The 25955-nt window shown below is 43.5% G+C and overlaps 1 protein-coding gene across 2 annotated transcripts in view; it reads right to left on the bottom strand.

Annotated features, from left to right (window-relative positions):
* lin9 (lin-9 DREAM MuvB core complex component) overlaps positions 1–25018 on the bottom strand; it is a 115673-nt gene extending 90655 nt beyond the window's left edge. Inside the window, exon 1 of one of the 2 annotated variants that reach the window (XM_060855754.1) lies at positions 24973–25018. In XM_060855754.1, coding sequence (XP_060711737.1) covers positions 24973–25003 — 31 coding nt within the window. In that variant the 5' untranslated portion in view covers positions 25004–25018. Of the gene's footprint in view, positions 1–20757; positions 20817–24972 lie in introns of those variants that run through there. The other variant, XM_060855745.1, reaches the window with a different exon arrangement.
* Positions 25019–25955: the final 937 nt, after the last annotated feature.

Here is a 25955-nt window from a genome sequence, read left to right as displayed (position 1 = left end):
TCTGACCTTGGTCTTGACTCCACCCTCGGCAACTGAATCCTAAGCTTTCTAACCCACAGACCACAGTGAAGATGGGTAACTGCACTTCCTCCACACTAACACAACACTGTAGCCCCCCCACCAAGGATGCATCCTCAGACCCCTACTGTACTCCCTGTACACACAGGGCTGTTTTGCCAAATTCCAAAAGAATACCATTTACAAGTTTGCTGACGACATGACTGTAGTAGGGCGGACATCTAGCAACAAGTTAAAATATAGAAGGGCTTGGTGACATTGAATAATGAGAACAATTTCTTTCAACATTGGCAAAACTAAAGAAGTGCTTTCAGAAAGGAGGAGGACACGCCTCCACTTAATATTATGTAATGGAGGTTGAGGGGATGGAGAGTATCAGGTTCTTCAAAGTGACGATAACTGACAACCTGCCCTGGCCTTCCCATGTAAATGAGACTGTCAAGATGTCACAACAATGCCTCCTCTTCCTCAGACAGCTCAAGGAAATTGACATGTCCACAAGGCCACGTCTACAGGTGCACCATTGAAAGCATATTTTCTGGGTGCATAACAGCTACTCTGCCCAGGGACGCAAGAAACTACAGGAGGTGGTGTGCACAACCTAGGCCAAGCCAGGTTTCCACTTACATAGCTCGCTGCTGCAGAAAGGCTGCCAACATCAAAGACCCATCACAACCCAGTAATGATCTCCTACAGTCTCTTCTGTCGACAGCAGATACAGAAGCCTGAATACACATTCCTTCGGGTTCAGGAACAGCCTCTTCACTGCCGTGATTAGACTGATAAATGGACTCTTTAGCCTCAAATAATGCCGATCTTGCTAACATTGTTCTTGCCCAGTGCACGTCCTCTGTAATGTAACCTGTATGCCTCAAAGTCTTTTTTACCGTCTCTGTTGGGTACATCCTTGCTTACTCTGTCCTGTCTGTATGGCTCGAAAACAAAGCTTTTCGTGGTACTTCAGTACATATGACAAAATCACATTCACAACAAAACTTCGCCATTTATTAAATCCCTCTTTAAACCACTTCTATATAAATGGGACCATTTATAACTTGCGTGTATAACTAATGCTTCCTCTTTATTCGCCCCTCTGGAAGACTAATTGTATCAGCCAGCAGTGTCCAACTTGTCCCTATCTTTCTCAATATCTTTAATGGTTTAACTTATTGATTATTAAGGATACTGCCATACCTCTCCCTTTGAAATAACGCACTCTGAAATTCCAATGCTCCATATCTCTTTAGCAAAAACAGAGGAAGATTTTTAATTGTTCTGAGCCAACTCCCCCTTCCTCGTAGATCGAGGCAATACACTCCACTTGCCATAGTTTTGATACCCATTTCATTTCCTGATAGACGTTTTCTTGAGGGTGTGTTGGGCATTCCTACTACTAAAATTATTCGCTCATTTAACTTCCAGCAATCACCTTCTGCATACCCAGTCTCAGAATAATGGAAGCACGTTCATTTATTTTATCTTTAGGTTCCAACCTTTGCTTTGGCATCCTGCTGATGCAGTGTTCTTCCCAAATAACATCGTGTCTATGTGAAGCCAGGTAGCAACCAAAGGGGAGAGCAGGGTCCTGCCAGATACTATTCTCATCTGAAAGTTACATACATGCATTTTACAACAGATGCCTCACTGCCTGAAATGCTGTGCCTGGCCCGAAAATCTTGATATCAATGAGAGTTTGTGTGGCCACTATGATCATTCCCAGCTCATGGTCACTCAAAACAACAGGAATTTGAATTCTATTCTAAGTAAAATGAACCAACTCAATACAGACTGAAGTAAAACTCAAAGGCATCTTCCTGCATGACATATAGGCATTATGGGGAGGCTGTTGTGGAGGTGATGACATAGTTGTACATTCACTGTGTTAGCACTCCAGAGATGCAAACTCAAACACTAGGGATATGGGTTCAGATTCCACAATAATGGTGAAACCAGAAATCAATGAATAAATCAGGAATTAAAAACTAGATTTAATCGTGACCAAGGAACTACTGTTGATTGTCATTAAAAACACATCTGGTTCACTAACATCCTCTGAGGAAGGAAATCTGGCTGACGTGTGCCCAGACTCTGATTGACTGCCCCTTGAAATGGCCTTGGAAGACAATCAGTTCAAAGGCAATCAGAGAGGAGTGAAAAGTGTTGCTATGGTCACATTCCATGAATAAAAAAGCACCAGTGGTGCATGACATCCTCTCCTACAGGGCAGCACATTTGGTCAGGTGAAACTTCTGAGCAGCAATAACATAAGAATCAGTGACGTGGAAAATGTTGCACAGAAGGCATGTAACTTGTTCGTCAGGGCAGATAACTCAGTTATGCTCTTTGAACTGTCCTTTTGAACGTTCCAAATAAATCCATTGCGTATCATCCTCCAGTTAGTGTACACAGATAATAACATTCGCATTGGATAACTCAGAAGTTGCCAGAGTACAAAAAAAAACTAATAAACCCAGAAATCCTGAACACTGCATCAGAAAGATATTACCAACACGTAGCCTGTTCACTTAATGGGATTCCATAAAAGTCATGACAGGATATTTAGCTCCAAGGAGTTCAGCCTCTCGGTATTCCAACTCACCTACTCTATCTGCCATTGTTATTCCACTATCCCTTCAGCAGATTATTCCAAAAAGACTTAAAATGATCCCTGTTATTCCTAATATCTGCTTCAATACTCTTTTTCTACCACTTCACTCTAAGTTAACCCAGTGAAGAGAGACTCTTTTCCTATCTATACAATTTCACATCTTGTATAGCTGATGATGTCCTCCCTTAACTTTCTCTCTTTTAGGCCACCAATCAGATGGTGCTCAGTCAGTCATTCAAAGCCTATGGATGTTGAGTTTAAACTGGAAAGCATTCTAGAATCTATTATGCAGAGCAGAAGCAACTTACTGCATTAAGGTGTCGCTTATCTTTTCAGTGACTCATTACGTCATTCAGCTTGAAAACACCGAAGCAACCCAAACAAATATCCAGCAGGGTATCTCTCAATCCCCTTGGTTTAGGTGGCTTGTATGAATTGCACAGCTGTGGGTCCAAGCCACATAAGCTAATGTTCCAGTGAGAGAGAGTGCTGAACTTTCACAGGTTGCATTGTGCCTAACACTGTCTTGAAGGTACAGCTCAAAACAAGGAATCCAGCATTCCAATCTCAGCCAACACAGCCAGCAAAACTACAGTTACAAAATACTTTCATACAGCGAAGCATCCCAAGGTGTTCACAGAGAAGTTTGCCGACAGAAACTGACAGTCACATGAGGAAATATTATGACAGGTGAGTGAAAGCTTGATTTAAAAAAAAATTGACGAACAGAGAGACCCGGGGTGCAGGGACATAGTTTTTTTTTAAAAAAACCTTGCATCAGAGTTGGACAGCGTAGTGAAGCCATGCTTACCTTCATCGGTCAGAGCACTGAGTAAGGAGTTGGGACATGATACAGTTGTATGAAACATTAACAAAGCCACAATCAGAGTGTTGCATACAATCCTGGTTGCCCTACTATAGGAAGGATGTTATTAAACTGGAAAGGGTGCAAAAAAGACTTCCAAGGATGTTACCAAGATTGGAAGGTTTGAGTTATAAGGGGAGGCTGAATAGGCCGGGACTTTTTCCCTTGGAGCATACGAGGCTGATGTGTGACCTTATAGAGATTTATAAAATCATGAGAGGTATGGATAGGGAAGTCCAAAACTATGAGGGCATAGGTTTAAGGTGAGAAGGGAAGATTGAAACGGGACCTGAGGGGTAGCGTTTTCACACAGTGTGGTGTGTATATGGAACAAGCTGCCAAAGTGGTAGAGGTGAGTACAATTACAACATCTGGACAGGTAAGTGAATAGGAAAGGTTTATAGGGATAGGGATCAAACACAGGCAAACAGGATTAGTTTACTTTAGGAAATGAGGTCAGCATGGAGGAGTTTGGGCTGAAGGGCCTGTTGCTGTGCTGTATGACTCTATTGCTATAATTTACTAAGGAGGAGTGACTCAAAAGGAGACGGGGAAGGCAGGGTGGGCATGGTTGAAGAAGGAATCCAAAAGATTACGATCCACATATCTCACAAAACAAGAAGGCTACAGAGTGCCCAAATATCTCAGCTGGAGGACTGCAGATTGCTCAGTGAGCTAAAGGAGGTTAAAGCAGTGGGGAGTAACAAGCCACAGGAGATTTGGAAACAAGGATAGGTTTAAAGTTGAGGAATTCCCAGATCAGGTGCTAATGTAGCATGTACAGGGATAATGAGAAAGAGAGAATTAATTCTTGTGGGATCCTGCTGCAGTCGGAGAAATGCTGAAAGGTGTTTGCTTATACGGGACACTTGTCACATAAACACACATTAGGTCGAAACATTCATATTAGTGTGAATGCTCTACTTGAGCTTCCTTCCATGTTTTCACACCTAAAATGCACCACGGTAGACATCTAATCCCTTCGCCTTCACCTACTTGTCTAGGTTACTCCTCCACGCACCGATACCACAAGGTGCGAGAGAAGCAAACAGGAGAAAGTTCTATATTCTCAGCACTCTTTGGATAAAGACATCGCTTCTGAATTTCCTACTGGATTTCTTGGCAAGCACTCGTTGATTCCTAATTCTGCTTTTCTCGCCCGAGGAAAAAGAGGAAGAAGAAGAGAGGAAGAAGAAGAGAGAAAGAAAAGAAAAAAAGAAAAAGAGAGAAAGACAGATGCTTAACACCATTTTTGCAATTCCTCAGAAACCAAAGCAGTCATGTCCATATGCAGCAAAATTCAGGCTAAGTGCAGTAAATAACATTTATTCCCACATTCTGTCTTAAATCTTGAAGCCAGCTAGCATTCCAGTCGATCACTCACGCTTGAACTCCAAATTCTTGAATCTTATTCATTAATTTATGAGACATATTATCAAAGTCCTTTTGGAAATTCAGGTAATGACACTGCATTTTTAAAAAAAAAAATTTGCTTGTGGGATGTGGGCATTGTTAACTGGACAAGCATTTAATGCCTGCTCCTAGCTGCTCTCAAGGGCTGGCGATGAGCGGCCTTCTTGACTGCTGCAATCCATGTGCTGGAAGTTGACCCACAATACCAGTAGGGAGGAAGTTTCAGGATTTCAACCCAGCAAGTGGAGGATCAGGTCAGGATGGCGAGCATCTGGGAGGGGAACTTGCAGATGGTGGTGTTCTCATGTATCTGCTGCCCTTGTCCTTCCAGATGGTAGCGATTGTGGGTTTGCAAGATGCTGTCTAAGGAGTCTTGGTGAATTACTACAGTTGGTCCTATAGATATTGCTGCTAATGAGCATCACTGGTGGAGGGGATGGATGCGTGTGAATGTGGTGCCAATGTTTTGACCTGGAAAGTGTCAGGTTTCCTGACTGTCATTGCACCTGCACTCATCCAGGCAGGTGGAGCTTAATCCATCACACTCCTGACTTGTGCCTTATAAATGGTGGACAGGTTTTTGAGTGTTATGTGGAGAGTTACTCACTGCAGTATTCCTGGTCTCTGACTTGCTCTTGTAGCCACTGTGTTTATACGGCTAGTCCAATTGAGTTCCCATCAATGATGACCCCAAGGACATTGATAGTGGGGGATTCAGTAATGATAACACAGCTGAATGTCAAGGAGTTACTGCTAGATCATCTCTTCTGGTCATAGAGATGCACAGCATGGAAACAGACCCTTCGGTCCAACATGTCCATGCCAACCAGATATCCCAACCCAATCTAGTCCCACCTGCCAGCGCCCGGCCCATATCCCTCCAAACCCTTCCTATTCATATACCTATCCAAATACCTCTTAAATGCTGTCATTGTACCAGCCTGCACCACTTCCTCTGACAGCTCATTCCATATACATACCATCTCTGTATCAAAAAGTTGCCCCCGAGGTCTCTTTTATACTTTTCCCCTCTCACCCTAAATCTATGGCCTCTAATTCTGGACTAGCCGACCCCAAGGAAAAGATTTTTTTCAATTACCCTACCCATGTCCATCAATTTTATAAACCTCTATACGGTCACCCCTCAGCCTCCGACACTCCAGGGAAAACAGCCTCAGCCTGTTCAGCCTCTCCCTGTAGTTCAGATCCTCCAACCCTAGCAATATCCTTGTAAATCTTTTCTGAACCCTTTCAAGTTTCACAACATCTTTCCGATTGTAAGGAGACCAGAATTACACGCAATATTCCAACAGTGGCCTAACCAATGTCCTGTACAGCCACAACATGACCTCCCAACTCCTGTACTCAATACTCTGACCAATAAAGGAAAGCATACCAAATACTGCCTTCACTATCCTATCTACCTGCGACTTCACTTTCAAGGAGCTATGAACCTGCACTCCAAGGTCTCTTTATTCAGCAACACTCCCTAGGACCTTACCATTAAGTGTATAAGTCCTGCTAAGATTCGCTTTCCCAAAATGCAGCTCCTCGTATTTATCTGAATTAAAATGCCATCTGCCACTTCTCGACCCATTGGCCCATCTGGTCAAGATCCTGTTGTATTCTGAGGTAACCTTATTCGCTGTCCATTAACCTCCAATTTTGGTGTCATCTGCAAACTTACTAACTGTACCACTTATGCTCGCATCCAAATCATTTATATAAATGATAAAAAGTAGAGAGGACCCAGCCTTGTGGCACTCCACTGGTCGCAGGCCTCCAGTCTGAAAAACAACCCTCCACCACCACCCTCCGTCTTCTACCTTTGAGCCAGTTCTGCATCCAAATGGCTAGTTCTTCCTGTATTCCGTGAGATCTAACCTTGCTAATCAGTCTCTCATGGGGAACCTTGTCGAATGCCTTACTGAAATCCATATGGATCATGTCAACTGCTCTGCCCTCATCAATCCTCTTTGATACTTCTTCAAAAAACTCAATCAAGTTTGTGAGACATGATTTTCCACACACAAAGCCATGTTGACTATCCCGAATCAGTCATTGCTTTCCAAATACATGTACATCCTGTCCCTCAGGATTCCCTCCAACAACTTGCCCACCACTGACATCAGGCTCACTGGTCTATAGTTCTCTGGCTTGTCCTTATCACCCTTCTTAAACAGTGGCACCACATTAGCCAACCTCCAGTCTTCCGACACCTCATCTATGACTATCAATGATACAAATATCTCAGCAAGAGGCCCAGCAATCACTTCTCTTGCTTCCCAGAGTTCTCGGGTACACCTGATCAGGTCCTGGTGATTTATCCACCTTTATACGTTTCAAGACACCCAGCATTTCCTCCTCTGTAATCTGGATATTTTGCAAGATGTCACCATCTATTTCCCTACAGTCTATATCTTCCATATCCTTTGCCACAGTAAATACTGATGCAAATTACTCGTTTAGTATCGCCCCCATTTTCTGTGGCTCCACACAAAGGCCGCCTTGCTGATCTTTGAGGGGCCCTATTCTCTCCCTAGTTACCCTTTCGTTCTTAAATGTATTTGTAAAAATCCTTTGGACTCTCCTTAATTCTATTTGCCAAAGCGATCTCATATCCTCTTTTTGCCCTCCTGATTCCCTCAAGTATACTCCCACTGTCTTTATACTCTATTAGGGAATAGAGAATAGAGGCCCACAGGAGGTCAACTATGACCATGTTACATAGTGAACCAGGTTCAGGGGGCTGAATTGCCTGTTCCTAGTTTGTGTTAGCAAGATTCTCCCTCCGTCAGTCTACTCATTGTTATATCACTCTTCAAGGCATCCTCCTGTTCCCTCTTTAGTGAGGATTCTTTTTCCGACAACAGAAGTTAATGTTGAATATGATCCATCCCGTTCTTAAATACATATGTCAGGTACAGACAGGAGAGATCGAGTGAATCCTTAGAGTATAAAGACAGTCGGAGTATATTCAAAGATGGAAATCAGTAGGGCAAAAAGGGGATATGAGATAGCTTTAGCAAATAGGGTCAAAGAGAATCCAAAGGGCTTTTACAAATACATTAAGGACTAAAAGGGTAACTAGGGAGAGAATAGGGCCCCTCAAAGATCAGCAAGGCGGCCTTTGTGTGGAGCCGCAGGAAATGGGGGAGATACTAATGGGCGAGTATTTTGCACGTGTTTGCTATGGAGAAGGGGATGGAAGATTTGTATCATCGACAGTCACAGGTGAGGTGCCGGAAGACTGGAGGTTGCAAACGTGGTGCCACTGTTTAAAAAGGGTGGTAAGGACTAGTCAGGGAACTATAGATCAGTGACCCTGATGTCAGTGGTGAGCAAGGTGTTGGAGGGAATCCTGAGGGACAGAACGTTCACGTATTTGGAAAGGCAAGGACTGATTCGGGATAATCAACATGGCTTTGAGTGGGAAATCATGTCTCACAAACATGATTGAGTCTTTTGATGAAGTAGCAAAGAGGATTGATGAGGGCAGAGCAGTAGATGTGATCTATATGGACTTCAGTAAGGCGTTCAACAAGGTTCCCCATGGGAGACTGGTTAGACCTCACAGAATACAGGGAGAACTAACCATTGGATATAGAACTGGCTGAAATGTAGAAGACAGAGGGTAGTGGTGGAGGGTTGCTTTTCAGACTAGAGGCCTGTGACCAGTGGAGTGCCGCAAGGATCGGTGCTGGGTCCTCTAACATTTGTCAGATTTGGATGCAAGCATAAGAGGTACATTTTGTAAGTTTGCAGATGACACCAAAATTGGAGGTGTAGTGGGCAGCGAAGGTTACCTCAGATTACAACAGGATCTTGACCAGATGGCCAATGGGCTGAGAAGTGGCAGATGGAGTTTAATTCAGATAAATGCGAGGTGCTGCATTTTGGGAAAGCAAATCTTAGCAGGACTTATACACTTAATGGTAAGGTCCTAGGGAGTGTTGCTGAACAAAGAGACCTTGGAGTACAGGTACATAGCTCCTGGAAAGTGGAGCCTCAGGTAGATAGGATAGTGAAGGTGGCGTTTAGTATGCTTTATTTTATTGGTCAGAGCATGGAGTACAGGAGTTGGGAGGTTATGTTACAGCTGTACAGGACATTGGTGGGGCCAATTTTGGAATACTGCATTCAATCCTGGTCTCCTTCCTATTGGAAAGATGTTGTGAAACTTGAAAGGGTTAAGAAAAGATTTACAAGGATGTTGCCAGGGTTGGATGATTTGAGCTATAGGGATAGGCTGAACAGGCTGGGCCTGTTTTCCCTGGAGCGTCAGTGGCTGAGGGGTGACCTTATACAGGTTTACAAAATTATGAGGGGCATGGATAGGGTAAATAGGTAAAGTCATTTCCATGGGGTCAGAGAGTCCAGAACTAGAGGGCATAGGTTTAGGGGGAAGAGGGGAAAGATATTAAAGAGACCTAAGAGGCAACTTTTTCACACAGAGGGTGGTACGTGTATGGAATGAGCTGCCAGAGGAAGTGGTGGAGGCTGGTGCAGTTGCAACAGTTAAGGCATCTGGATGGGTATATGAATAGGAAGGGTTTAGAGGGATATGGGTCAACAGTTGGCAAAAGGGACTAGATTACGTTGGGTTATCAGGTCAGCATAGACAAGTTAGACCGAAGGGTCTGTTTCCGTGCTGTGCATCACTATGACACTAGAGGAAGGGCATTAGCTCTTCACTAGTCCTCTGCTGTTTTGATATTTTCTCTAATGCCTTTCCTATCTCTTCCCTTGATGTTTCGGAAATACTTGGATGCAATCCATTCAGACCAGGAACTTTGCCCTCTTTGAGGGTGCTTGGTTTTTTTCCCCCAATCAATCCCTCGTTATTCTAAACTCACTTATCTTGTTCTTCAGATCATCCTTCAATGCCACCTTTACATTTTCTCTTTACCTGGTAAATAGAGGCACATCTAGTATTACCTGATCTGTGCCTCAAATTACCCAACGCCCATCAACCTTTTTTTAAAAATGATATATCTGTAAAATATTTCACTGCAATGTTTATGTGCCTTGACAATTTAATTTCACAGCTTTTCTTCATCTTCCTCACCATTTTCTGACTTCTCCCCAGATATCTCCTCATGTAGCCACGTGACACACAATAAGGTACTCCATAAATACAAATATTTCTTTTTAGAGATTTAAAGGAAGGTATTTAATTTCTGTAGAATTTCAGAAAACTCCAGCACATCCTAAAGTGCTTTCAACAGATCAACTACATCTGAGAACAAGCCAGCGTCAGTAATGGATGATCATGAAACAAGCAGCTGTTGCCGAAAACCAAACTTGATACTTGACCAGGGTAAGGATAGCAGATTCCCTTCCCTATCTGATGGTTCGCATGTATCCAAACCACAGCAGTGCGATCACCTCTTAAGTGCACTCTGAAATGGTCAGGGCAAGCCACACAGTTATAGTCACAGATGTGTCGAGCTGCCATAGAAAAGTCAAATAAAAACAAAAAAAAAACTTAGCGGACCAGCCAACATCCAACCCAGACATTGCGAGCAAAAGGGATATTCTGCCCAGTAGACAGTGCACAGGCCTCACTAACTTTTACACACTTGTACCAAACATTGGGAAAGTAGCCTTATAGAGCAGTCAAGCAATAGCCTGATGGTCATACAGACAGACTCAGACCTTACAGTTCATGTCTCAGACACCACCATCATCATCCCTGCATAGATCCTGAACTAATCAGCATCAGAAACACCAAAGCTGGTGGCACAGAGGCATACAGGGATTGCCCTGGAAGTCCTCAACTTTGACTCTTGTCAACTTGGCATCAGGTCAAATGTGGGGAGGGAAACCTGCTGCTGACTACCAGTGCTGCCTGGCCTTAGCTGGTGAATCAGCAGATCCTGAAAGTGACTCCTCAACTCCAACTCACTCTCATCTATTAGTTAGCCAAAGCCCTATCGATACCCATATACTACACAACACCAGAGACTTTCATCTTCAATTTTGCCACATTGAAAAAAAAAGTACAATTTGATACTGTTATTTCCTTGGTTAACTATGGTCAGTTTATCTCCTTCCTAGAATCCTTCTTCCTCACTGGAATATTTTTGCTGCACACTTTGAACTTGTGATTTCAAAAGAATTACTGTCCATCAACTAATGCAGGCTAGGACATAGACAAAGATCAGGATTGGAAAAGTGATATGGAACTCCATTCAAGGAAGAGAGGGAATTAGAAAACAGGAAACTATACATTAGTTACCCTAATATCTGCTGTTTGGAAAATTCTTGAGTCCACGATTAATGAAGAAATAATAGGACATTTAGAAAAACATAACCAAACAGTGTTTGGGTCTTCTGAAAGAGAATTCATGCTTGACAAATTTGCTTGAGTTCATTGGGGATATAATGAGCAGATTTGACGACAGAGAGATGTGATGGGTTAGGATTTCCAGAGTCAAGCTCGACATATTTTAAAAAAAAGGTTATTGCACAAGATAAGGTCATTTGATATTAAGTGCCACATATTAGCATGGATTGAGGATTGGTTAATGCACAGAAGGCAGAGTTAGGATTAATGGATCTTTTTCAGATTGGACAGATTTAACTGGAAGTACTATGCCCAGTTCTGCTCGCCATGTTATACAAAGGGTATTATTATTAAACTGGAGAGGGTTCAGAAAAGATTGACCAGGATGTTGCTGGAACAATAGCGTTTGAGTTATTATAAATAGGCTAGATAGGCTGGGACTTTTTTCACTGCAGCATAGGAGGTTGAGGGGTGACTGGAGAGAGGCTTATAAAATCGTGAGGGGCATAGGTCAGGGTTTTTACCCCAGGGTGGGGGTGCGTTTCAAAACTAGGGGGCAAATTTTTAAGGCGAGAGGAATAAGTTTAAAAAGGACATGTGGGACAACTTGTTCTTTTTACAGAGTGGCTCGTGTGTGGAATGAAGTGCCAGAAGAAGTGGTTGATGCAGTAGGTACATTGACAACATTTAATAGTTATTTGGTTAAGTACATGAATAGAAAGGGTTTGGAAGGCTGTGGGCCAAATGCAGTCAAGTGAGATTCGTTTGGTTTGGGAACAGGGTCAGCATATTGGGACTATTTGGACCAAAGGGTCTGTTTCCATGCTGTAGGAGTCTGTGACCGATTAGGGATAGTCAGCATGGGGAACTGTCTCTCTCAAACTTGATGGAGTTGTTTTTGAGGACGTGACCAAGATGATAGATGAGGGTACAGTGGGAGACGTTGCCCACATGGACTTAAGCAAAACCTTCGACAAGGTTCCACATGATGGACAGGTTCGTAAGATCAGATCACACGGGATTCAGGGAGATTTTGCCAATTGATCACAAAATTAGTTTGATGGTAGGAGACAGAGGGTGGTGATGCAGCATGGTTTTTCAGACTGGAGCACTGTGAACAGGGATCGGTGCTGGGTCCACTGTTGTTTGTCATTGATATCAATGATTTGGATGAGAATTTAGGAAACATGGCTAGCAACTTTGCGGATGAAACCAAAGTTGGTGATATGTGGATCATGAAGAAGGTTATCTAAGATTACAACGATATCTTGGTCAATTGGACAAAAGGGCTGAGGAGTCACACAGAGGAGATGTTTCCTTTGGTAAGACGAATGAGGACAGGATATATACATTTAATGGTACGGCCCCAGGAATGTTGTCAAACAGAGACTGAGAGGTTCAGATATATAGTTCTTTCTAAGTTGCATCACAGGTGGACAGGGTGATAAATAAGGTATTTGGTATGTTTGCCTTCATTGCTCAGGCCACTGAGTTGGAATGCCATATTGCAGTTTGCAGGATGTTGGCGAGGTCACGTTTGGTGTACTGTGTACAGTTTGGTCTCTCTGCTATGGAAAGTATGTCATCAAATTAGAGGGGGTAGAGAAAAGATTAACCAGGACGGTTTGAGAGGCTACGACTTTTTCCACTGGAGTGTTAAGATGTTGGGGGATGACCTAATAAAAGGTTAATAAAATCAAGAGGAGCATAGATAAGGTGAATAGCTGAAGGTCTTTTCCCTAGGGTGGGGGAGTTAAACACTAGGGGTCACATTTTTAAGGCAAGAGGGGAAAGATTTAAAAAGGAAGTTGAAGGGCAACTTTTTCCAGAGGTTCATCCATATGTGAAATTAACTGCCAGAGGACGTGGTAGATACAGATACAGTTATAACATTTAAAAAGACATTTGGATAGGTACATGAAGACAAAAGATTTAGGGATACACGACAAATGGGACTAGTTTAGTTTGGGAAACTTGGCCAGCATAGACGAGTTGGACTGAAGGATCAGTTTCCATACTCTATGACTCTAAATTCAGACCATTCTTTCACAGGGAAATAAAGGATGGACAATAAACATTGGGCTTCCAGGAAAGTCAAGTAACATTTGAGGAGAGGGAAATATAGTTGATGTCAAAACCAAGCTCTCCCGAGGAATGCATGCCCGGAATGAATATAAGAGAAGGTAAATATATAGATATGTACAAAAAAAGCTGAATTGGCAAGGAGGAGACTAAAGATGAAAACAGAGAAACACAAAGCTATACATTACTATGGACCAGACCAAACCCTCTTCAAAGCATAGGAGAAAGTGAGGACCGCAGATGCTGGAGATCAGATTCAAACAGTGTGCTGCTGGAAAAGCACAGCAGGTCAGGCAGCATCTGAGCAGGAGAGTTGATGTTTTAGGCATAACTAAAATTTTATAATATATGAAAATGATTGGTTCACAAACTGACTCAGCATAAAACCATAAGATAAAGGATCCCTGATGAAGGGCTTATGCCCAAAACAGTGACTTTCCTGCTCCTTGGATGTTGCCTGACTGGCTGTGCTTTTCCAGCACCACACAGCCCCTTCAAATAGATCAAGGAGATAGCCTAGATCCTAATTTTTATCTTTATTTAAAGGCAAGTGGAAGGTGTTGTGTTCCAGGTGTAATTTGACTGGTCATACTACTTGGCTTTAAGCGAAACACACTATCCTTTCCTCTAGTTAAAATACTAACAAACAAAAAATGAAAGAAGAACTGGTATAATTGACATTATTGGAAAACTTAACAGAATACTAGATTATTTAATGACTAAACAGTAGCTGTTCCAATATAGTATCATCCCATAAACACAGCCTTGGCAAAAGCAAATTTAGGAAAATACATGGTCTCACACGCAGTGTTTCTCCAGTCCAGGGAGAAAGAACGCCAAGAGAAATCTCTGGTAGAGAGGGGCGTGGCAGTTTCCACAATCAATTCTAAAACCACAAAAACCTACTCTAAAACCCTGGTTCTGTGGGAGCTGCCATCCTGAGGAAAATAAAGGCTGTCTTATTTAGCAGCCTCCTGTGCATCACCTTGTGAAAGGCCTGTCTGGAAATCTAGACAGAACACATCCACTGGTATTCCTTTATTTTATTTGCTCTTTACCTACTCAAAAGAATCTTAACAAGATTTGTCAGGCATGACCTCCATTTGACAAAGTTATGCTGACTCAGCCCTATTTTACTACACACTTCCAAATACCATGCAATTTCATCCTTGATGGACTTTGAAACCTTACTAGAGATGGAGGTCAGTTTAACCAGCCGATAGCTTGTCTTTCTCTCCCTTCTTTAACAGGAGTGCTAACTTAATCATTTTTCACTTCTCTGGGACCCTCCCTGACTCCAGTGATTCCTGAAAGATCACCACTAATGCCCCTAAGATTTCCTCAGCTATCTCCTTTAGATCCTGCACGTAGTCCAGCCAGTCTGGGTGATTTAGAGACAGATGTACAGCACAGAAACAGACCCTTCGGTCCAACCCGTCCATGCCAACCAGATATCCCAACCCAATCTAGTCCCACCTGCCAGCACCCGGCCCATATCCCTCCAAACCCTTCCTATTCATATACCCATCCAAATGCCTCTTAAATGTTGCAATTGTACCAGCCTCCACCACTTCCTCTGGCAGCTCATTCCATACACATACCATCCTCTGTGTGAAAAAGTTGCCCCTTAGGTCTCTTTCATATCTTTCCCTCTCACCCTAAACCTATGCCCTCTAATTCTGGATTCCCCAACCTGCTTATTTACCCTGTCCATGCCCCTCAATTTTGTAAACCTCTATAAAGGTCACCCCTCAGCCTCCGATGCTCCAGGGAAAACAGCCCCAGCCTGTTCAGCTTCTCCCTATAGCTCAAATCATCCAACCCTGGCAACATCCTTGTAAATCTTTTCTGAACCCTTTCAAGCTTCACAACATCTTTCTGATAGGCAGGAGACCAGGATTGAATGCAGTATTCCAAAAGTGGCCCCACCAACGTCCTGTACAGCTGTAACATAACCTCCCAACTCCTGTACTCAATGCTCCAACCAATAAAAGAAACCATATCAAACGCCTTCTTCACTATCCTATCTACCTGCGACTCCACTTTCAAGGAGCTATGAACCTGCATTCCAAGGTCTCTTTGTTCAGCAACACTCCCTAGGACCTTACCATTAAGTGTATAAGTCCTGGTAAGATTTGCTTTCCCAAAATGCAGCACCTCGCATTTATCTGAAATCAAACTCCACCTGCCACATCTCAGCCCATTGGTCCATCTGATCAATATCCTGTTGCAATCTGAGGTAACCCTCTTTGCTGTCCACTACACCTCCAATTTTGGTGTCATCTGCAAACTTACTAACTGGATTTATCCACCTAAAGACTTTTCAGCTTCCCCAGCCTCATCTTCTTAGTAATGGCCTCTACCGCCTGACTCTCTTGAAATTTTTGTGTACTGCTGGTGTCTTCCACTGTGAAAACTGATGCAAAGTATCTATTTAGTTCCTCAGCCATTTCTTTGCTCTCATTACAACTTCCCCAGCTTTACTTTCCAATGGTCTAATGTACGCTCTTGCCTTTTAGAGATCTTAAAAAAAACTCTTGCAATATTTTTATATTACCAGCTAATTGATTCTCATTTCAACTTCTCCTCCCCCATTTTTGCTCTTTCCTTTTCCCTGTGTTAGCTTCTAAGGGCTTCCCAATCCTCTAACGTCCCACTAATTTTCAACATACTGTATGCTTTTCTGCTGTCTCTAACCTGCCCGGTCAGCCATCCATGCCTCAGCCTCCCCTTGGTAGGCTCTTCTTCCTTTGAATGAATTTCTGCTGCACCTCTCAAATTACCCCAGAAACCCCTGCTATTACTGCCCGACCATCTCACTGCTCGGCTCCTCCTTCATGTCTTTGTAGTTACCTTTACTCCATTACAATATAGTTCTATCTGATTCCAGCTTCTCCCTCTCTAACTGCAGGGTGAATTCTGTCTTATTATGGTCATTGCCCCCTCAGGAGTTATTTCACCTTAAGCTCTCCAATCAACTCTGCCTAATTACACATCACCAAATCAGACCGTCTGCTCTGTAGTGGGCCCTTCCACAAGCTGCTCCAAAAACCATCCCATAGACACACCACAAATTCCTGTTCTCGAGATCCGCAGTCTGATTTTCCAGGCCCACCTGCATATTGAAATTCCTCATGATGATTTTAATAGTACCTTCATACCTCCTGATTTATGTCCCTCCCCACATCCTGACCGCTGCTAAGGGGCCTGTACATAACTCTCAGAGGCGTATTTTCTCCTTTGCAGTTCCTCAACTCTACCCAGAGATTCTACACCATCCGACTCGATATGCCTGCTGGCTATTGATTTAATTTAATTTCTTACGAACAAGGCAAGCCCACTGCCTTGTCCACTTACCTGTCCTTTCAAAAGGATCCGTCTCCTTGAATATTTAGTTCCTACCTCAATCGCCTCACAGCCACATCTGTGATAACCACAACATCATACCTCCCAATTTCAATCTGCGCTACAAACTCATTTACCTTGCTTTGTATACTGCGCACATTTAAGTGCAACATCCTCAGTCCTGCATTGACTGTCCTCCTTCTCAGTCATCTCATCTGCTGTGCCAGAAGTTAAATTCCTAACTCTTTCCACACTCTCCTATTACTTTTATGGGAAGCTTAAATAAATGTCTGCTGAGCCCTTCCGCACTGTAATTTTTTCCATAATTTTCCATGTAACTAAAACTCACCCTCCCCCATAATTTAGTTAATGCCCCACCCACAGCCCTAGTTAAGTAATTCACCAGGACTCTGGCCCCACGATGATATACTGATTAATGTAAAAGCCATCATTACAATGATAAGAGATTCCACAGCTGTGATGCAGAGGGATCTGGGTGTCCAAGCAAATGAGTTGTAAGAATTTAGTATGCAGATATGCTTAGTAATTGGGAAAGCTAAGGATGTTATTATTTATTATGAGGGAAATCAATGTAAAGATGCTTCAGGTTATAAACATGAAATTAAGATCGCCATAGTCCCACAGGACCATAGGGCTCATCTCTCATTAGAGAGAGATGGCTGGTGGTGGTTTAACCAGAGGTTTAACCATGCCTCAAGCAAGGGGAGAGTTTGAGGAAAGAAAAAGTCCTTCATGATCACTTCATCAGTGCAGGAATTTAACATACATTGTTGGCATCACAATCAGCTTTTCAGCTAATTGAGCTAACTCAGATAGGACACTGGTCAAGCCACATCTGACATACTGTGTACAGTACTGGTCGCCTTCTTTAAGAAGTTATAAAAGGACAACACCAGGTTATAGTCCAACAGGTTTAATTGGAAGCACACTAGCTTTCGGAGCAACTCACCTGACAATCACCTGGTGAAGGAGTGACTCTCCGAAAGCTAGTGTGTTTCTTTAAGCAGGAATGTAAATGAACTGGAGGCAGTTCAGAAAAAGGTTTACTCGACCAACACCTAGAATGGCTGCACTGTATAATGAAGAGTAGACTGCATCCACTGCAGTTTTTGAAATTCAAGGGGCGATTTGATTGAAATATACAAGATCCTGAGGGGACTTTACAGGGTGAATACGAGAAGGATATTTCCTCTGGTTGGAGATCTATACCTAGGAGGTCATTGTTTAAAACAAAACAAACAACAAAAGGTAGTCACTTAAGGCAGATGCGAAGAATATATTTCCTCTCAGAAGGTTGAGCATCTCTGGAATGTTTTCTAAAAAGGTAATGTAGGCAGAGTCTTTGAACATCTTTAAGGAAGAGGTTGATGTCACTATCTTGCTCAGCAAGAATCTGTTTTGCTAGTCGATTGGAAACTGGATTGAAGGTTAAAACTCTGATCAGCCATGATCATATTGAACAGTGGAGGAGGCTTGAAGGCCCAAGTGGCTGGCTCCTGAGGTTTGTTCACATGTATATATATTTCCAAATGGAGACAACAGTTAAGACTAGGCTTTAAACTGACTGGACACGAGGGGACAAACACAGACACCTGCTACTCCCTGTCACTGAAGCCTGGTTCTATTTATATCCTAAGCTCCACAGTAATCAGAAGGTCGCTGTACTAGACAAGTGGAAAGCAGCCAGCCATCTTCCTTTCTAATGTCCCAATTGCAGAATTAGCAAGACTCTCTAGAAAGCCATATCAGATCAGACTCAGTGAAGTCAGGTTCAAACCAAACAAACTGTGATGACCACTATCAAAATCTACAAAAACACAATTACTTTGTTTTGCATACAAAAAAAATATATACACACACACACACATCACCTGCAATTACAAAAATGGAGGGTGGAAAGCTAAACAAGTTCAGATTGCACATACAGATCTGAAAACAGCAGAGAGAAGCAGCATTCCAGACAAGGACCTGTCAGTTCAATGCTCTCCTTTTTTCTTTCATGGGTTGGAAGTGTCCCTAATTGCTTTTGAACGGAGTGATATATTAGGGCTAGACCATTTCAGAGGGCAGTTAACAGACCACAGCAATGCAGTTAACTGAAATGATATGTAGGTCAGACCAGGGAAATACAGCAGATTCTATCCTTAAGGCACCTTAAAATGAACCCAAATGAATCTAGCATTTAATGCAAATTTTCTGAAGTTAACAGCTGCTGTAGTGGGATCGGAACCTATTTCATCAGAGCCTGGGTCTTTGGGTTACTAGTCCAGTGACAATATCATGAATGCAATCATCTCCATCCTTGTTCCAATGCTTACAGACTTCATTAACTGTGTTCTCAAACTTCCAGCCATTGTATTACTGTACTTACAAATATCGATAAACTGATGAAGGAATTACTACAGAAAGCAACAGAAAATTAGGAAATAAGTAAAACAGAATCATACCCAGACTTGTCAGCAGAGGGATATGCCAGAGGAAGAAGTCTGGTATGATTTTTAAATACTAGCAGAAGCTAGTATTCACCTTACTTTGCAGTCCCACAACATGGACATCACCGAACATGAAATGGCTAGGCTGTGGTTGCAGTGGTGGTTATAGGAGGGAGAGAGTGGCGCAGAGGAGGTAGATTTCTTTATACTATAAACACATTCAAGTGGAGGATGAATCATGAAGATAGAAACATTACAAAGCCAACTGGCTGATAATCTACAAGTGTGGAACATCAGCAGATTTCTGAAAATTTGCTCTTGGGGTATGGGTGACATTGGCAAGGCCCATTCTGAGCTGCCCCAGAGATTTGCGCTTCCATTTGAATGACTGAATACTGTCTGGACTTGGGTCTTGCACGAAAGAACTTGAAAGGGGTTAAATATAGGGGACTACGTTAAACTGTGCTTTTATACTTGGTGCTTCTGACATGAGCTTCACAAGGCTGCAGCACTGATACTTTGGGTTGGTGAAACAAATAACAGAGTCACTGACTCTAAGGGACACCTACCGCTATGAACAGCCTTCTGTACAATTCTGGTCATTTTAGTCCATTAAACATACGGAAATTCAACAAAACAATGCTACTGGAAATGAAAGATGGAAATCAGAAATGTCAGAACCAAAGCATATTTAAAACCAGTTGTGAGGGGAAGAGGAAGTGAACTGCAGGTTTTCTCATGGATGAATGAACAGAAAATTCTGCTTGATCTAAACAGTAATAACTTGTGTGACCTTGTGATGTGGTGGATGGATCCAAGGTAAGATTATGGCTTTCAAGTTACTCTCAGATGGTAGGCTTTTAATGTACAGAGGGGCTCATTGCAGTATAATAATTGTGGCGCAGTTTGTTTATCTACAAATGACCACATTGTAGAATGAATTATGGTTTGGTTTAATTAAATGAATTCAAATCAAGCAGAAGTGATCTCACTAAAATCTTAAGTATGTGAGATTTGTACAAGACATTCATCAAATCCAAAAATTCCAAACTCAGCTGGCTCTCTGCAGACAACACGGTGAGCATTATAACTTGGGGACAAAGTCATACTGTTAGCTGCAGATCGGTCACTGGTAATGCGTAACAGTGAGTGCTCTGGCATCATACAGATATCAAAGTAAACGCTTTTGCATGTATCACTATCAACATGTTGGACAGGCCTAACAATTCTACTAAACACGTTAGTCACACAGAACTTCACTGTTGTACAATGACATACTTCTCAGAGGCCTGGCTACTGTTCAGCAATAATCACACTGGGGACACAATTAAGACCTGTTCAATTGTATCAATGTCATTACTGACACCATTAGCTACTGATCCCAGACTAGAACCGAGGGAGGTAAGAGGTTAAAATGGAAACCCTCCGTATAAGTTTCCATCTTCCAGTCCAAAGGGGAAGGGAATGGAATGGAGAGTCACAGTACAGGACAGCATCCTGCTTACACCAGCTCAAAAGGAGCAAGCCAATTAACAGTAGAGTCAGAGATGTACAGCATGGAAACAGACCCTTCGGTCCAACCTGTCCATGCCGACCAGATATCCCAACCCAATCTAGTCCCTCCCGTCAGCACCCAGCCCATATCCCTCTAAACCCTCCCTATTCATATACCCCATCCAGATACCTTTTAAATGTTGCAATTGTACCAGCCTCCACCATTTCCTCTGGCAGCTCATTCCATACACGTACCACCCTCTGCGTGAAAAAAAAAATCACCTCTTAGGTCTCTTTTATATCTTTCCCCCTCTCACCCTAAATCTATGCCCTCTAGTTCTGGACTCCCCGGAAAATACTTTCTCTATTGACCCTATCCATGCCCCTCGATTTTATAAACCTTTTAAGGTCACCCCTCAGTCTTCGATGTTCCAGGGAAAACAGCCCTGGGGGCAGGTGAATTGGCCATGTTAAATTGCCCATAGTGTATTAGTCAGAGGGAAATGGATTTGGGTGTTACTCTTGAGGGTCGATGTGGACTTGTTGGGCTGAAGGTCCTGTTTCCACACTGTAGGGAATCTAATCTACCGTCCAAATTGGTCTTCCTCTAATTTAGAACTTCAACTTTTCCATCACTAGTTAAAAACAAATAGAATTATGGTCACTGGCCCCAAAGTGCTCCCCCACTGACACTTCAGTCACCTGTGCTACCTTATTTCTCAAGAGTAGGTCAAGTTTTGCACCTTCTCTAGTACGTATATCCACATACTGAATCAGAAAATCGTCTTGCACACACTTCCATCTAAACCCTTAACACCAAGGCAGTCCCAGTTTATGTTTAGAAAATTAAAATCCCCTGCCATAATCATACTATTATTCTTACAGATAGCTGAGATCTCCTTACAAATGTGTTTCTCAATTTCTCTGACTATTAGAGCACCTATAATACAATCCCAATAAGGTGGTCACTCCTTTCTTGTTTCTCAGTTCCACCCAAATAACTTGCTGGGGATATCCTCCCTCAGTACAGCTGTAATACTATCCCTTATCAAAAATGTCACTCACCCTCGTCTCTTGCCTCCCTTTCTATCCTTCCTGTAGCATTTGTATCCTGGAACATTAAGCTGCCCATCCCTGAGCCATGTTTCTGTAATTGCTATGATATCCCAGTCCTATGTTCCTAACCATGCCCTGAGTTCGGAGTTTATCTGGCTTCCCTGTTAGGCCTCTTGCATTGAAATAAATGCAGTTTAATTTATCAGTCCAACCTTGTTGTCTGCTTTGCCTCTGCCTGCCCTGTTTGGCTCGCTTCTGTTCTCAACTGTACCAGTCTCAGATTGATCTCTTTCCTCACTATCTCCCTGGGTCCCACTCCCCACCTTACTAGTTTAAATCTTCCAGAGCAGTTCTAGCAAATCTCCCTGCCAGTATATTAGTCCCATTCCAATTCAGGCACAATCCGTCCTTCTTGTTCAGGTCACTTCTACCCCAAAAGAGATTCCAATGATCCAAAAATGGGAATCCTTCTCCCATACACCAGCTCCTCAGCCATGCATTCTACTCCTACCTCACTAGCTCGTTGCACCGGCAGTAATCCAGATATTACTCCTCGAGGACCTCCTTTTTAAATTCCATCCTAACTCTTATCTCCCTTCAAAATGTCAATCTTTTCCCTTCCTACATCGTTGGTTCCAATGTGAACAATGACCCCCTGCTGGCTCCTCTCCCCCGTGAGAACATTCTGCACCCTCTCTGAGAGATCATTGATCCTAGCTCCAGGGAAGCAACACACCATTCTGATTTTTCGCTGCTGGCCACAAACATCTGTCTGTACTTTCGACTAGAGGGTCCCCTAACACAATCGATCTCTTGGAACCCAACCTACCCCCTCATTGCATTCGAGCCAGTCTCAATACAGAAACTTGCCTGTTTGTGCTATGTTCCCTGAGAATCCATCACCCCTCAATTTCCAAAACAGCATACTTGTTTGAGTACTCCACACCTCTTTCCCCAAATCCCTTTAAAATTTCTCTTTTTTTCCAAGGATATACCAAATCCTTCGCAAGCAAGTTCTGTCAAAAGTTAGACTTTAGAAAAAGACTGACTGCTAGTCCGTTTCTTGAGATGTGATTATGCTGCAGGGTTATGGGTGATTCACAAATGCACTACCAGTTTGATTCATTCTAAAGAAGCAATTTGTTAAGAGTTCTTGTGCAGTACACAAAACTGTCATTGTTTTTCATTGCTGCTTTACCATTCATTCAGCACAGCATGTTTTTAAATGTCAAAAATCATCTAAATCATACACAAAAAAAAACTTTCCCTTTCACCAAAAGCTATTATTTTCCCCCTAGAGTGAGAAGATAAACCCATCACTCTCTTTTAAAAAAAAAGTCACATGGACACCAATCCAAAACCAACATAAACAAATGTCTTATTTCACAATTACAGAAATAGTAAATAGGAAAATGCATCAAAATTTACACACATTGAACATAAAAAGTGCCAACGCCACTTACACAAGGGAATAAACAGCAAATATAAAAATTTGATAACTTCTCTAACCAGGACAGCCTCAGACCACAGGTTAAAAACCTTCAGCAACAACTCTTACAGAGCACTGTAAACATTGTAAAACATTGCAAGTTGCTGCACAGAAGTGAAGCAACAAAATCTGACACTAAACCAATGTTAGGGCAGCTGACCAAAAGCTTGATCCAAGTAGCATTTTTTCCAAGGACTGTCTCAAAGGAGACAAGAGAAGTTCGCGGGGGATAATTTCAGAATTTCAGGAATGAAGGAATGGCTGCCCATGTGGACAGAATTAATAACAAGGCCAAAACTAGAGTTGTTGAAAAGTGAGTTGCTGGAAAAGCACAGCCAGTCATGCAGTATCGGAGGAGCTAGAAAGTCAACGCTTCCAACATAAGCCCTTCATCTGTAATGAGGGGATGGGACCAAGGGGACTGGGAGATAAATGGGGGAGGGTGGGGCTGGGGAAGATAGCTGGGAATACAATAAGTAGATGAAGGTGGTCCTATCTGTCCATCTCCCTTCCCACCTATCCACTCCAACCTATCACCATCGCCTTGCCACCTTCATCTACTTATGGCATTCCCAGCTACCATTTCCAGCCCCATCCCACTCCCATTTATCTTCCGGCCCTCTTCGTATGAAAGGCTTATACTCGAAATGTCAACTCTCCTGTTCCTCGGATGCTGCCTGACCAGATGTGCTTTTCCAGCATCACACTCTTCAACTCTGATCTCCAGCACCCTCACTTTTTCCAAAATTAGAGGAGCACAGATTACAGAGGATGGAGATGCTGAAAAAGATTACAAAGATAGGAAGGGTTAAAGCAATTGAGTAGGTTTGCAAACATGATAGGGAATTCCAGAAATTTATTTTGGGACCACATTAGCAAAGGCGATCCAGGAACAGGACCTCATCAGAATCACTGGTGATAGTTTTGGATGATGGGCCAGTGAGAAGTGTTTTGAATACAATATGCTACACAGCATCACACACCTTTTACAGGAACAGGAACAGGTCACTCAGCCCCTCATATACATTTGCAGCACCCACACCGCCAAGCCACTTATTCCAAAAAGAAAAAGGGGGATCCCAAGAATCTCTTTGATCCAAACAAACCCAGTCTTCTGGCAAAGCAGAACCAACCCCAGCATAAAGTCACATTGGTCAGGCAGCCTTCAAATCCATCAGGTACAAAAATTCACATCAAACAAAAACAAAAACAAAACATAAACGCACAGGATCTACACTCAGTTTCAAATTTAAGTAAACAGCAGCACAACTTTCCTTCCAACAGTGGGGGGGGGGAAGTGTGTTAAAGCTCCCACTCTCCTGCTGTGATTTATCTTTTCCCAGCCGGGGATCCGTCAGCCCCTCACTCAGAGTCAGGGGAAGGAGAGCCTGGCCCCAGGCGGAGGGCCCCGGGATACAGGGCCAGGGGCAGGGGCCAGGGGCAGGGGGAGACCAGCCTGAGTCTGACAGCCGCCCCACAGCCACAGACAGCTCCAGGTGGAGGTGAGGTGCTCCCGGGGGCGGGGGGGGTGACCGTCTCCAGCAGCGGTAGGTTCCCCCACCCTCTCAGTCTGCGGTGCGGATCCGGGAGCTGGGCTCTGCTGTCCCCCCCCGACCCTGGGGAGGGGGGGGGGGCCCGGATCTGTCCCTGTCCCCGGCCCCGGCCTGTCAGTCAGTGCCGGATCCTCGGCCCTCATCGGGCAGACTCCGCCGGAGACTCGACCTCCTGCTCACGGGGAGGGGATGTGGTTGAGAGGGGTGGGGTGGGGTGGGTGTAGGGGTCTGTCCCTCTCGTCTACCCTGCCGGTCCCCTCCTCCCCGCCGCCGCCTACTCCTCCTCCGAGGCCGCCCCCGGACTCACTCTCATCCGGCAGCTCCTCCACCTCCGCCATCTTGAATCGGCCGCGCCGCTTTTCAAAGGGAGCCGCGCGGCATTCTGGGTGATCCCGGGGCGGCAGAAACAAAAGCCCGAGGGCGGCCGCGGGCAGCGCCGCCGAACCGCGAGTGGCGCCGCGCGATCGTCCCCTCGGCTGACAGGCCAGCGGGGCAGCACCAGGTGGCACGGGGGGGGGGGTTCGAGTCCCGACCTGCTCCAATCCCGACCCTGCTCCAATCCCAATTCCTCAGTCATTCAGCAGGCTGGGGATTTCCCCCTGATTAATAACGGTGTGAACAGGGCTGAGAGATGCCCAGTGATCACCCCAAAGAAAATATGATGGCAGCTCAGTTAAAAATCACACCACCCCAGGTTTAAGTGGGAGCACTGCCACCTTCATCAGGTGGTTGTGGAGTAACTGAAATTTTATCTTGGAAAAAGACCTGGATTGTTTTGTCAAGTCTCTCACCTTTCCAGAATTGGCATGTTGGTTTCAGTTCTTTCATGTGTAAATCTTTCTTAAAGTTACATTCTCAAGTTCATTGACAGCCTCACAGAGGGCACCTCACACCTTCCAGTGCATTACCTGGGCCAACGTGGACTGTTAAAGTTCACTTTAGATTGTAACTTTAAGAAAGTTCTGGGTTTACATTTAAAAAGGTCTGAAATTAACTTATCCATTCTAAAAGATGAGAGACTTAATAAACAATCAAGGTATTTTTCAATGTATAATTTTAGTTACATTACACTGTAAACGTTTGCTATAAATTGTGTCCTATGGTCTTAGACTCCACAACCACCTGATGAAGGAGCAGTGTTCTGAAAGCTATTGCTTCTAAATAAACCTGTTGGACTATAACCTGGTGTTAAAAATCACACACCACCAGGTTAGAGTCCAACAGGTTTAATTGGAAGAGGTAAAAACAATGACTGCAGATGCTGGAAACCAGATTCTGGATCAGTGGTGC

Source organism: Hemiscyllium ocellatum, chromosome 3 (assembly GCF_020745735.1).
Source record: "Hemiscyllium ocellatum isolate sHemOce1 chromosome 3, sHemOce1.pat.X.cur, whole genome shotgun sequence".
In the NCBI taxonomy this organism is placed as follows: Eukaryota; Metazoa; Chordata; class Chondrichthyes; order Orectolobiformes; family Hemiscylliidae; genus Hemiscyllium; species Hemiscyllium ocellatum.
Note: the sequence above shows the minus strand (reverse complement) of the source record. Positions and strands in the feature narration are given on the sequence as shown.